Source organism: Melopsittacus undulatus, chromosome 2, assembly GCF_012275295.1.
Source record: "Melopsittacus undulatus isolate bMelUnd1 chromosome 2, bMelUnd1.mat.Z, whole genome shotgun sequence".
NCBI classification, from domain to species: Eukaryota; Metazoa; Chordata; class Aves; order Psittaciformes; family Psittaculidae; genus Melopsittacus; species Melopsittacus undulatus.
In genome coordinates this window covers 17,022,553-17,034,823 of record NC_047528.1, presented here as the reverse complement: position 1 = coordinate 17,034,823, position 12,271 = coordinate 17,022,553, and the positions used below count along the sequence as shown (strand labels likewise).

Sequence of the window (12,271 nt, the reverse complement as noted above, 5' to 3'; positions counted from 1 at the left end):
GGTGTATCTTCAAATACCTGTGGGAGAAAAATATGACGTGCAAGTTAAGAAACAAAAAGGCAAGGAAATGTGATATTCTAGAAAATACCTGATAGAAATTGAATGATCTGTTCAGAAAGTATTTGGCATTCTTTTGGTGGACAGCCTATTCAGAGAAGTTGGAACTGCAGTTGCATGCAATGAAATGATGCAGAGCTCAAAATTGGTAAGCTTTTGTTGATGTATCTGACAAAAGCTTAATGAATAACATGGTTGGTGTTCTACTAATCTATGCAGATCTGTATTTGCAAATATCCTCAGTTTGCCTTTGTGACTTAAAATATTGTCACTTCTAAAAACTTACTGTGGAGTCTAGAAAAGTACATTCTAAATTGGTGCTTGCTCTGTATATGCAGACTGAAATAGTATGGAATCTTGCTTATCCAGAATATCTGCTTTTAAACAAGAGTGAAACTTGGAATATTTATTTAAAAACCCAAATCTTACTAAACTGTGTTAACTGTCAATATATATTCCCTTGGAAACTTCCTGATGTTAATTTGGAATAAATTAAGATTATAATTTAAAGAAAAGTTAATACTATTCTTGTGTAATTTAAGTTTGCAAGTGCGTACAAAACTTGGTAAGTGTTGTTATTTGACCTTTTCAGTAACATGTCTTTATAGATGAGTGAATCTGGTCCAGATATTAGAATACATTATTTACTATTTCCTTGCATTTATTGAGACACATTTATCACTGCAGGCTTGCTTTTTTTTTTCTTAATGAAGATGAAGGGCTTTAAAAATAAAGGAAGAGTGGAGCTAACTATAAATAATAAGCTGGAGAATAAATTTGGACTAAGTTTTTTATTACAGTCTACTTGAAAATTCCATTTAATTAGGTGACTTTGTAAATATTGATGCTGAAGTCTAGATCTTTATTTGTCCACATCCACAAGATAGACATTTTACATACAGATTGTAAATATGCATTTGTATCAATCAGTTCAGACACTTTCTTGCAAGGTTTTAATGCTTAGGAGTGATTTTTATAGTTTTGCTTTGTAAGCTTTGTGCCATGATTTGATTTTAAACTTCATACAAATGCTCTTAGAAATAAATGTGTAGTTCCAAAAGAAGTCATAGTAACAGTGAACTACTATTTTAAAAAGGGAAAAATATCCCTGACAAATAGGTAAAAAGACAGTGTTTGTTTTGATAGTATCTGGATTTTAGGTTAGATTGTTGTAGAGGGTTTTTTTTCTCCAGCACATTAACCTCACCACTACAACCAAAAGACCTGACCCCAAAAATCTGCAGTAGACCTTTAACTAGTAGACCTTCAATTGTTAATCTTAGCATCCTTTCTCAACATTTCTGTTGAAATTATAACTTTATTTTTAACTGGCCTTTACCTGTGTTATCTGTGACCAGTGGGGAGCTGGACTATCTTCAGTAATGGAAATACCTTCAGTATAGTGCCATTACAAAGCAAATTACCCTTGTGACGGATTTAGTTGGTGTCGGGCTGACTTGTGCAGGATCAGTAATTTTTACATTAATTTTTGTGGCAAACAAGTTCTGAGAGAATCTGTGTGCCTTGGTGTAGCATTTAACTGGATTTATAATGCTAAATGCTGCTCATAAACTTCCATATGGAAAAAGAAAGGAATATTTTTAAATATGCCTGCATTGAGGAGGTTTGATTATGGCTTGTTGCCAGCTGTGCTAGACCTTGGCATGTGTGGTTCACATGGAGTGTACATTTTCAGCCCTTCAGATTGCAGAAGAAGACACCTATTTTGACATCTGTGCCATTGTGGCATGAGCACTGGTGACTGCTTTCTGTCGCTGAACCAGGTTCAGTGAATTAACTCGTAACATCAGTGTCCTGCCAAAAAGAACAGGCAATCAAGTGGCTAGCTCAGAGGGTCTTCTTTGGAGCTAGGAGAGCTTTGGAGGTATAGCTGAAGTGCCACTGTATCCTCTTGCTGACACCATGCGGGGCCCCACTCTCTCCTTGCATTGCACTCCCTAGTTGTACTGTCAGAGCTGACTCTGCCTGAAACTGGCTTAATACTGTAGAGGCTTGATAGATAAATAATCCTGGAAGCAAAATGGGTGTATTTGAGTGGTACAGAGGATAACCCCTTGTTACAGTTGAAGGATAAATGAGCACTACCTGTGTGTGGCCAGCTGGCTGAATTTAATTAGGCTGGAAAGCCAAGCCAGTGGCATGTAGTTGAGCACTGACTGCTTTTAGTTAATGGCACTACTACCAGCATGACACACTGCCATCATGATAGTCCTGCAGAGTACTTCTAGCCTCTGAAAACAAAGGATTAGCTATATATTGAAAATTTAAATGTCTCCTTTTCCTTCTGTATTTAGTCAGGGAATGAATGATGCTAAAAATCAGTTTAAGGGTATATTTAACCGTAAATCTCTTAAATTGTAGCAGTCTTCTACCTGCTACATTAACATGCTTGTGGGTAGGCCAGAAGCATCCGTCTTGTGTATACCTTTGTTTTGGCTGAGTGTCATAGAGAGAGGTCCTGGAGTTTCTCATTATTAAGATCAGATGAGTTCTGCATTTTAAAATTGCAGGATTTTTCTCTATTGCTTCTAATAATCTTGTTTAGCACTTTACATGTGCTAGTGTATTGCGTGGATTATTTTTGCTGAGGAGCTTGCAGTTGACATAATACATATGAGGTCAGCAATTTTAGCACCAATATCTTGGGTTCAGTGTTTTAACTGACTGCTGTGGTATTTGTACTCGGGGCAAGTAATAAAGATGTAGTTTTGCATAATTGGAGATAATAATACTCTGTCTGTGGTAAATGGCCTGCTTACAATGATTAACATTTATAAGTCTGTTACTAAAGTATAGTTGTGAAGAGAGGTGAGAGGGTGACTTTTGAAATAAAAATTAACAAGTGTATTAGACTAGCAACATGTCACATTTCTTGTTATTTTTGTATGTTGTCATGACTTAAAATGTAGGCTGGATTTGGAGGCATGTAATTTTCCATTATCAAATTTTGCATGCACAAAAACTTCTGTGCTAAGAAGGGTGGATTATTATCGGGGGCATGAGGAAACAACAGTGCAGCACCACTGATCTTGAAGTTGTTTGTATTTCTTACATCTTTAAGCAGATGTAAAGAATATATATAATGAGACTTTTTTCCCTGTTTTTTAACATGAGAAAATGCTGTGAAGGCGATTTTACATACTTGTTGAGTTTGATAATGGTTACTGGCAAGAATGGTGTTTCCTAGCACAGTGTTATCATATAGATGATCTCCTCAAAAGATGTTTTTAAGCTTTTTTTCCTGCCTCTTACTGTGAATCAGAATTTTGGAGGAGACTGTTGAGTACCATCTCTAGTGTTGCTTTTAGACCTTAGACTAATGTAATATATATATACAGTTACCGTAATACTAGCATATTATGTTATGATACCTAAAGAGCCAAGTTGCCTTATACAGCTGCCAGTTACTGCAAAATCACGTGAGATTTTTATTGTGGTGTGTATACTGCATATATATGCTATATGAACACTTCAGTTCCTGCACAGAAATCGTACAGCTATGTTTAGCTCTAAAGTTCAGGATTCTCAAATACGTGAGGCAGATTGTGCAGTGCAAAATATCAGAGATTAATGAAAATCTGTTTAAAAGCAGATGATTGAAATAAATGTACAGTCTCAAAGAATGTTTTTTTTGTATTATTTTCAAGTATTGGAAGTCTTGTACATTTGGCTTTTTAAATATTGTAAATTGTTTGTTTATGATTGTAAAATTCAGATAGGACAGCTCTAAGTATAGATTGTTTTGCATAGATGCGTTTAGCCCAGCACCTGCTGGTAACCAAGGCCCTCCTCCAATGATGGGTATGAATATGAACAACAGAGGAGCTTTACCTGGCCCTGCAATGGGTCCTGGTCCTTCCATGGGACCAGAAGGAGCTGCAAATATGGGAACACCAATGATGCCAGATAATGGAACAGTGGTAATGTATCACAAATTTAATTACTTTGAATAGCTGTCATGTCTCATGGCCAATTTTTGTTACCAAAGATATTTTCACACTGAGTAAGCACATGCTACACATTTTGAAACTGTTAAAAGCACTTGATAACACTTGTTCATACAAATGACTACAACAGAAAAGGAAATCTTTATTTGGTATTACTATGAAAATCCTACTTAGGAGCAAGGTGAATTCTTTGATCAGTAACCAGACTTTAAATTGAGGTTAGAATGTATAGCACACATGGGAGAATTTTGCCTGTATGACCTGCTAAGAAAAACTCATTTCTGTTAAATGAAGAAGGAACAACATATCAGAGTAATGTGTAAATTTAGGCATTGGCTGTTTCTGTGAAACTAAATTCAGTGTATTGGCTTGTTGGGGTTTTCTATGAACAGTTCAATGTCAGAAACTGTGTAGTGTGAAGATATCTTTGTTTAAACTGTTTAATTTCTTAAAGCAACTTTAGTGGGTTTTGAATATTCTTTCTAACACTGTTGAAAGCATGAGATTATGACAGTAATTATGCCACTTAGAAAATAAGTGTGCCAGCAGCTGTTAGGGATAACTGTCATATCAGTAGAGGAAAAACAGTAGCCAAGTAGCCAAGGGTGATAGGGAATGTCTTGTATACGTCTAGTATTTTTTATTAAGAGCAGATACGGCGTTGGGATGCAGTTAAAGCACTAGCCATTTTTGCTCTGTTATAGCCAGCACTTTTCCTAGCTGTAATGTCTTATGTAGAGAAACAACTGGATAATTTTTAATTTTTTTTTACACATCTTTCAGTATTATTCTGTAAATAGATATTGGGATGTTCTAGTGGTGGTGTGATATAAATGAGTATAAACAGCAATTGCATTATAGTTTTATTGGAACACAAGCATTTTGTAGCCATATTTTTATATATGCCTTTTCAGCAGTACCTGTCTGCAATTGAGTAATCTGTATAATGAAGTTTGGACAAATATCTTTGTTCCTTACAGGAAAATGATGTTTTGATTAAGCAAATCAAAAATATGTATTATTATGCATAATGAATCTGGTCTTTACCAGTTGAAGATCTCACTTCACATCATGAGTGAGCTCATTTTATCAGTTGTATAATTTCTTGTAGAGCAGTGGGGGGAGGGGAAGGGGGATGCTTTTCACAAAATACTGTTTTCAGAGATGCTTTTTCTGGAGACTGCTGTGCACTGGTCTCCTGGAACATTCTCTTGTGATTATACAGGCATGGAAAAAAGAGGTATAAGGAAAAGAAACATGTTATCTTAAATCATGGTATCAATCTCAAACTGTTGTTTTTCTACATAAAGTCATTCCAGGTATGGAAATGTAGGGAATATACTGACAACTCAAAGTGCATGTTTAAATTTTTTTTAATATAATTTTCTTCTGCATGCTACTGAAGGACAAATAAGATGTTTGGTTTGTGTTGGGTTTTTTGTTTTTGTTTGTTTTTTGTGGGATTTAGTTTGGTTTTGTTTGGGGGATTGATTTTTTGGTTGTTTGGGTGGGTTTTTTGTTTGTTTTCAGTTTAGACTTTAGGGCATCTTTAATTTGGGAGCAGGCCCCTAGTGAAAGGCACAGCCAAACAGTGTTTTTCCTGTTGTTGGCAAGACATTTTTAAGATCCCTTGAGGCCAGTCTACTAAGTAAGCACCGCAAGAGTTAACTTCAGTTTCCACTGAGGGAAATGGAGAATATACTTTGTAGACCAGAAATACAGTTTAATTTTTTAAATTTCAATTTTATGTTCTTCAAAAATCTTTTAGGGGAAAGTTGGAACAATCTTGGTTTTGTTCCATTTCAGTCTTTTGAAACAGTCTTTGAAAATAACATTTGAAGAATAGCTCTTCCTCCTGCACCCCCCTTTTTTTTTCTATAGGTAAACAATAGGTAAACCTCTGGAGAGAGGGGTCCTTGTTGGAAAGAGGATTTGACTTTTTTGTCCGCAAGCCAAATGGTAAAAATTATTAGGAGTATGTCATAAGCTCCTATTTGCTGAAGTTCAGCTCTGTCACTAACAAGCTGGCATGAGTTAAAGATAGTATTTTAAATAATTTTTAACCAGTGCTGCAGGTTTTAAGGTACTCTGGGGCAGTAGTAGATATTTATGCAGCTGTTGAACTTAACATTTTTAGTATTCAAAGTCAACTTAAATCATACAAGTATGATTTAAGTTGCATTTGTTTTTATATAGATATAACACTGTTTTAAAATTTTATATATATATATGAATTAGCAGATTCTAGAACTGTTGAGGTCTGTTACTATTACTGGAGTTAGACTTTCAGAAGAATTCTTCTCTGATGCAGGCATATAAAGTGCTAGTGTTGAATGTTCTTGTTGAACTCTGAATACCTCGGTAGTTAAGGTAGATCTCTGTACAAAAGGAATTTCTTCTGAAAGCATAACTGTCTTCAACCAGGTGAATGATGAATTATTTCAAGATGTGATTGTACCATATATTAGTGCTTTTAATGATTTGTTTGGTTAATGTTTTAAATTGTATCATGTGGGGTTCTGTTTTTAAACGCTTTTATAAATACTGAACTGTAAGTGCTCAGATGCATGTTTTCTGGTTTAGCTCTTAATTGCTATAGCCAAATACATGTGTGTAAGCACATATACCTTTCTTGATATTAGGCACAGAACAAAGGGAACTAAATGTTGATCATTAACTGGATTTTCATCTTGTATTTTGATACCTCAGATTAAGCTTTAGATACATATCAGTTTTTTAAAAAACTAAGCATAGTCCAGTTACGCACTTTGTCACTAGTTGTGTCAGTTTATTTGGACTGTGTTTTAAAAGTCTAATTGAAGATTCCTAAAGTGGCATACAAAAGGATGACTAGTATGGCTGGAAATACCCACAAGTATCTGGGTATGTATGTATTTGGGTTATATTGGTATTGAAAGAATAAACATGCAGTCTCTAGAAATACAAAAAAAAACAAAACCAAAAGCTGAGTGGGGTGAGTTTTGTTTTGGTTTTGTAGTTTGACTATGTTTCTGTGTCTGATGTATTTAAGGGGGAATCATTGTAGTTTGTATGAAAGGCAGAACAGGCCTCAGGTATACAATTACTGTTTGGTGTCTCCTCTGTTACATAGAGAATATGTATTGCTTCAGATGTGCTTGAAAGGATGAAGTTACATTTGACACCAGAGTTGGTCTTAAGTTTTTAACTTTTTAATTTACTTTACAAAGTTGGAGCGTAACATAAGCACTCTTTAATTTCCAGCTCTTTTTCCATAATAACTAATTGAATTGCTCCTTTCTTCCCTTTATATGTGATCCTGATTCTGCTGGACTATCTGCTGAACTTCATGACAACATCACTTGTGGTTTTTGTTGTAACTCACATTTGGCATGGTTCCAAATGGACTTGGTCTTAGCATAATGAGAGATTCCCTCAAGGAGGTCCATCACAGATGGGTTCACCTCTGGTTAGTAGAACGGGCTCTGAAACTCCTCAGCCGCCAATGAGTGGTGTAGGTGCCGTCAGTGGTGGACCTGGTGGCTTTGGTAGAGGAAACCCAGGGGGCAACTTTGAAGGACCTAACAAGCGTCGCAGATACTAAAACTTACTTCATTCCTTACTGTTTAGAATTCCAGTAAAACTATACAGTGATATGCCTTTATAATTTTAGCTGTTATCTGAAAACGGTTTTATTGTTATTGTAGTCTTTAAGAAAATCCCAACAGTTTCTTTTGTAAAACTTTTTTTGTATTCAGTTATAGGCTTTGTAGTATAGAGCAGAAATGATGCGGATCATTATGTAAGGCAATGTGTTTGTTAGCAAAATACAATGTGTGACTATGCTGTAAAATGTGCAGTTATCTGATTGCAATAAAATATAAAAATAACTTGAAAGGATTTTGGGAATGTTATTACTAATACGGGGCGAAAGTAATTTTATGCTTAATTATGAGTGGCATCATTTTCATTCTTAGGTAGTTTCTACTATGTATCAAAGTTCTATTCTTAATTAGTGAATCTGTTTAGCTGAACTGCATGTTGCAGTATGTACCATGAACAGTTTATAACACAACTGCTTTTGTTTGACGTTGAAGAGCATCAGATTTTATATGAAGTGTTTTCAAGGATACTGTGTCCTTGCGTCTCAGTCTCCCTTTGCAGACTTAGTCACAAGAAGCTTATCAATGGAGTATATCTGTTACCCCCATTACTAGAATAACTTAGGGGGGAGGGGGGGAACACTTCGGAAAAAGAATCTGTATGTATGTATATTTTATTCATAACAGTATGAATGAGTTTACCTAAACCATAGTTCTACAGAAGAAAAAACTGTTGTGACATCTGTGTGTTCTACTAATTGTTGATTGCCATTGCAAAGAAGGAGACATTTGTGCAAGCTGGTTTAAAGCCTTTCAATGTGTAACGCATCATTATAGGTATGTTTCCCCCAATTTGGTTTGAATAGAAATAAGTCTGTTACCAATGATTCACTGCTGTAATTAGGAGGCAAGTATGTGTTGTCCAGTTAAAATAATTGTTCACTTATAGTAGAGTAATATGCATTTAGAAGTGATTGCACATGAGTATTCTTGATATTTTACAGAATGATGAATTTGAGAAATACCCATTGCCAACATGTCTCAGGCTAGATTTGCTAGTTGAGTTTCAAGATAAAGCTGTCAGGAAGATTGTTATGATTCAGATTTTGTAAGTAATGGAAGGTGATGGAAAAGACCTATTGGTTCTATTCCTGTACTGGCAAGAGAGTAGGGATATTTTTGGTTACCCTTGCTTCTTTTTTCCTGTGTGCAGTAGTTGTGAGATTAGTTTTCTGTTTTTATCAGTTCACTCATGTTCATTCAGAAATAGAAATTACTAAAATTCATTTGCATGAATTCTGACACTAAACTGCTTAAAACTGATATGAGATAACCTGATGCTCTAGTATATTGAAATGGTATGTACATAGCTCAAAGCATGGGATGCAAGCAGCAGAAGGGCATGTGTGTGTTACTGCTTAATGACTATTGCAGTGGTGATCCTGGTGAATTGAATTGTGAGCAAATGGGTGACAGTAAAATTGTGGCATTGCTGGCATTTTGGAAGTACTGTTATTTAAATTGCCAGTGTTATATGGATTTAAGAGATTATTTTCATAAGGTTCAGGAGCTATCACCTCTGTAAGTCCTCACTTGTGACATCTGTAACTGCTAAGCTTTTTTGTCTAGCCTGTCTTTAATGTTGCCCTTTTTTGCTTGACTTGAGATATATGCCACACTTTACAGTTTGTAATGCAGTAGTAAGGTTTGAAGGCTAAAATACCCTTTTCCCTCTTTGATACATATGCCATGTTACACCACTTGTTTTTCCAAAACGATTCCAACCCTGCAACTGGTTTTACTTTTAACACACTTGTCCTAAAACTCTGTAATTGGAAAAATTGCCTTCCCCCACCCTGCATTAGATATAAACTAGTGTTTGTATATAGCAGCTTGGTAAGGTCTCTGCTTTGGTATACTGCATTCACTTGAAAATGCAGTTTACATTGGTGTCTAGTAAGGTGTTTAAATATTAGATTGCTTTTGTCCAAATTTTCTGCCCTTTTGAGGGGGGTTGAGAAAGTACAGAAGTGGGTGGTTCTAAACTGTCAGGCTGTAAGGGAACATGTTTGAAATGTAACTTGCAACTAGATTCAAGATGTTTCTTCAGTTTCTCAAAGGAAAAGGTTGTGGCATTCAGGCCTTTTGGCTAACTCCTACATATTTGTTAGATATGTACACTCTCATTCTTGTAATATGTTAGTATGCTTCAGAAGTACATTAAACATACCAGACCTTCAAGAAGTGGTTCATTCTTGCCTTGCTAGCCTTATGTTAAGTACATGTTGCATTTTTGCTAACATGTCTGTATTTGAAAGTTACTGTAGAGCTTAATTAATATTAGTGATTTTCATTCTGTAGTTGTGAACTACCCTGTAAAACTCTGACTTGGCTCTGCTGCATAGTAGCTGTAGGTTTGTTTGCTGTCCTTATTGCAGAAAATCACCTAGTCTCTTTAAATATCCATTAACCAAGCTTATAAGTCCTAAAGAATAAATACTGAAATATTGAATTTGGGCACACTTTCAAGATTCCCTGCAGAATGCCTTTTGTAGCTGATTACAGGCTGCCAAATTCTGCCCTTAATAAAAGCTTCCTTAGGGCTGCCTGGCCATATTGATTGTATACAGCTCAACTATAAAGGCAGTGACTTTTGTTTTGCCATAATTGGCAGTAACTGACTCTAGCTATGTGATAAACATATAATTTTGGTTAAGAAAGGAGTTTGTTTCTTAACATGGTATCTAGATGAAACCAGGAAGCATTTTTGCTTGAAGGTATGGATCATGTGCTGGAAGTGATTAATTTTTCTTGTTCCTCATCTGGCCAGTCAGTTCAGCTTTTTTTGTGCGTACAAATGTACTGAAGTTCTTAACTGTGGTCGCTTTGACTAAAAAGCCCAGTAGAGTTCTGACTTTCTGCTACATGTTGTGAGAAGACAAGTAAGCTTGGAAAGGATGTGACATTGCCGACTACAATTCACTTACTTTTGAAGGTGACTTTTGGTTGAACTTACTGAGATTTTTACATCACTCCTGAACTTTCCATCTAAACTGCTTGATTTTCATGTGAAATGCAATTTTAACACTTAAATATAGCAAAGCTTTACTATTACTTTCAAAGGGAGAATATGCTTTGAAGTGAGATGTTCAGCAAATGAGTGGTGTGCTCTGGTGGCATGAAGCTCAGTTTACTTAAGCATGTTGTAGGAGCTAAGCTTTTTGCAAACTTAATTTATATTTTTTTTGTATAAAAGGTTGTATTTTAATTTTTCCTTTCCCAGTGATAAGTCAAAATAAACTGTACTTGCACTACTAAAACATCAGGGAATGCTCCATAGCAGCTGGCGGAGTCAGTTTATATTGGACTGCAGTTGTGAAGGGATTCTCAGTCCCATTCCTGAGGCTTAAAGTGGTGTGTGTTCATAGATGACTTTACAGAACCTGCATCCAGCATCTCTTGTATATGGGGCCAAGACTGGAAACTTGAGAAAGCACACTTTTCAAATGCAATTCAGTTGTCTTCGCAGGAGCCTTGAATTTATTAATAAGGGTGTCGTGCTGTCATTAAGATGCAGAACCATCTTGGCAGTTGATGCTTTCAAATTTTGGGCTGTTAGCTCACTTACAGCATGAGGGAATATCACTCCAGTCTTCCCTGATTCTTGAATAGTGAGGGGAGAGTGAGTGTGGCCTATGAAAAATAGAGTTTGGACATTAGTGGCAGACATTGGAGTGAATTATCCCCTAAAATTTGCTTTCTTAAAAATTAATGAAATGCGAGGAGGAGTGACTTAAGAATTTGCAATATCTGATGTCAGGTATGATTTTATCCCACTGGATTGGCTTTTTGTTGCCCTTTGGGTTACGCTGTAGAACATACTTAGTAGGCCATCTCACCAGTTTGGCATTTTGCTGTTCCAAAGAAATGTGGTGCTGTTTTGGGGTTTTCCCAGATAAAATAGTTTGAAATTCATAGCTGTTGGTATTTCAGGTTTTTATGGCAATCCATGAAATAGTTGAGTTTATAAATATTAAGTTACCTGTGTCCAAAATGTAAGTTGTAGAATAGATAAACTGAATATTCAATTTTTGTTGAAACAATACTTCAAGTTATTTAAAATGTGTGGAAACAAACCCTCAATGTGTTAATTTTCAATGGGATAGATTTAATAGGTCTTTTCCATCTTGAACTTCCTTAAATTGAAACTTGGACGTATTCATATTAATGACCTCAGTCTGTCTTCTAAAAACAGGAAGGTTTCTTCAGAAGAGCATTTTAGAACAGCAGTTATTCCTTCCTCATTTGAAGAAACAATTCAGTTCAGCTTGGAGTTCACAAATAAGCATAGTATACTTACAGGTAAAACCATTTAAAAATGCTTTCATATAGTGATTATTTTATACCCACATCACATTAAAAGAAAAAAAAACCACACATCTTTATGTGAGTATGTAAATGTGGGTAAGAACTGACTGATTTGTATGGATTCCCCCAAATAGAGGACAAAATGCTCATAATGGGGTATGAGATTCAAAAGGAACTTAACTGTGTTACTGCATACACATGTTGATAAGATTTTTCCATTTGTTTTGGTGAATGGTTTGTCTAGAGCTTGTATTGTTCCTAGTTTTACTAGTGTGCTTTTATGTCTTAATTTCTGTA

General features: G+C 35.6%; 1 protein-coding gene across 4 annotated transcripts in view; it reads left to right on the top strand.

Annotated features, from left to right (window-relative positions):
• PSPC1 (paraspeckle component 1) overlaps window positions 1-12,271 on the top strand; it is a 62,477-nt gene that overhangs the window by 27,633 nt on the left and 22,573 nt on the right. Inside the window, exons 8-9 of one of the 4 annotated variants that reach the window (XM_005149745.3) lie at window positions 3,829-3,998; window positions 7,423-7,904. The exons of the other annotated variants lie outside the window; for them this stretch is intronic. Coding sequence (XP_005149802.2) covers window positions 3,829-3,998; window positions 7,423-7,608 — 356 coding nt within the window. The 3' untranslated portion in view covers window positions 7,609-7,904. Of the gene's footprint in view, window positions 1-3,828; window positions 3,999-7,422; window positions 7,905-12,271 lie in introns of those variants that run through there. 4 annotated transcript variants of the gene reach the window in all.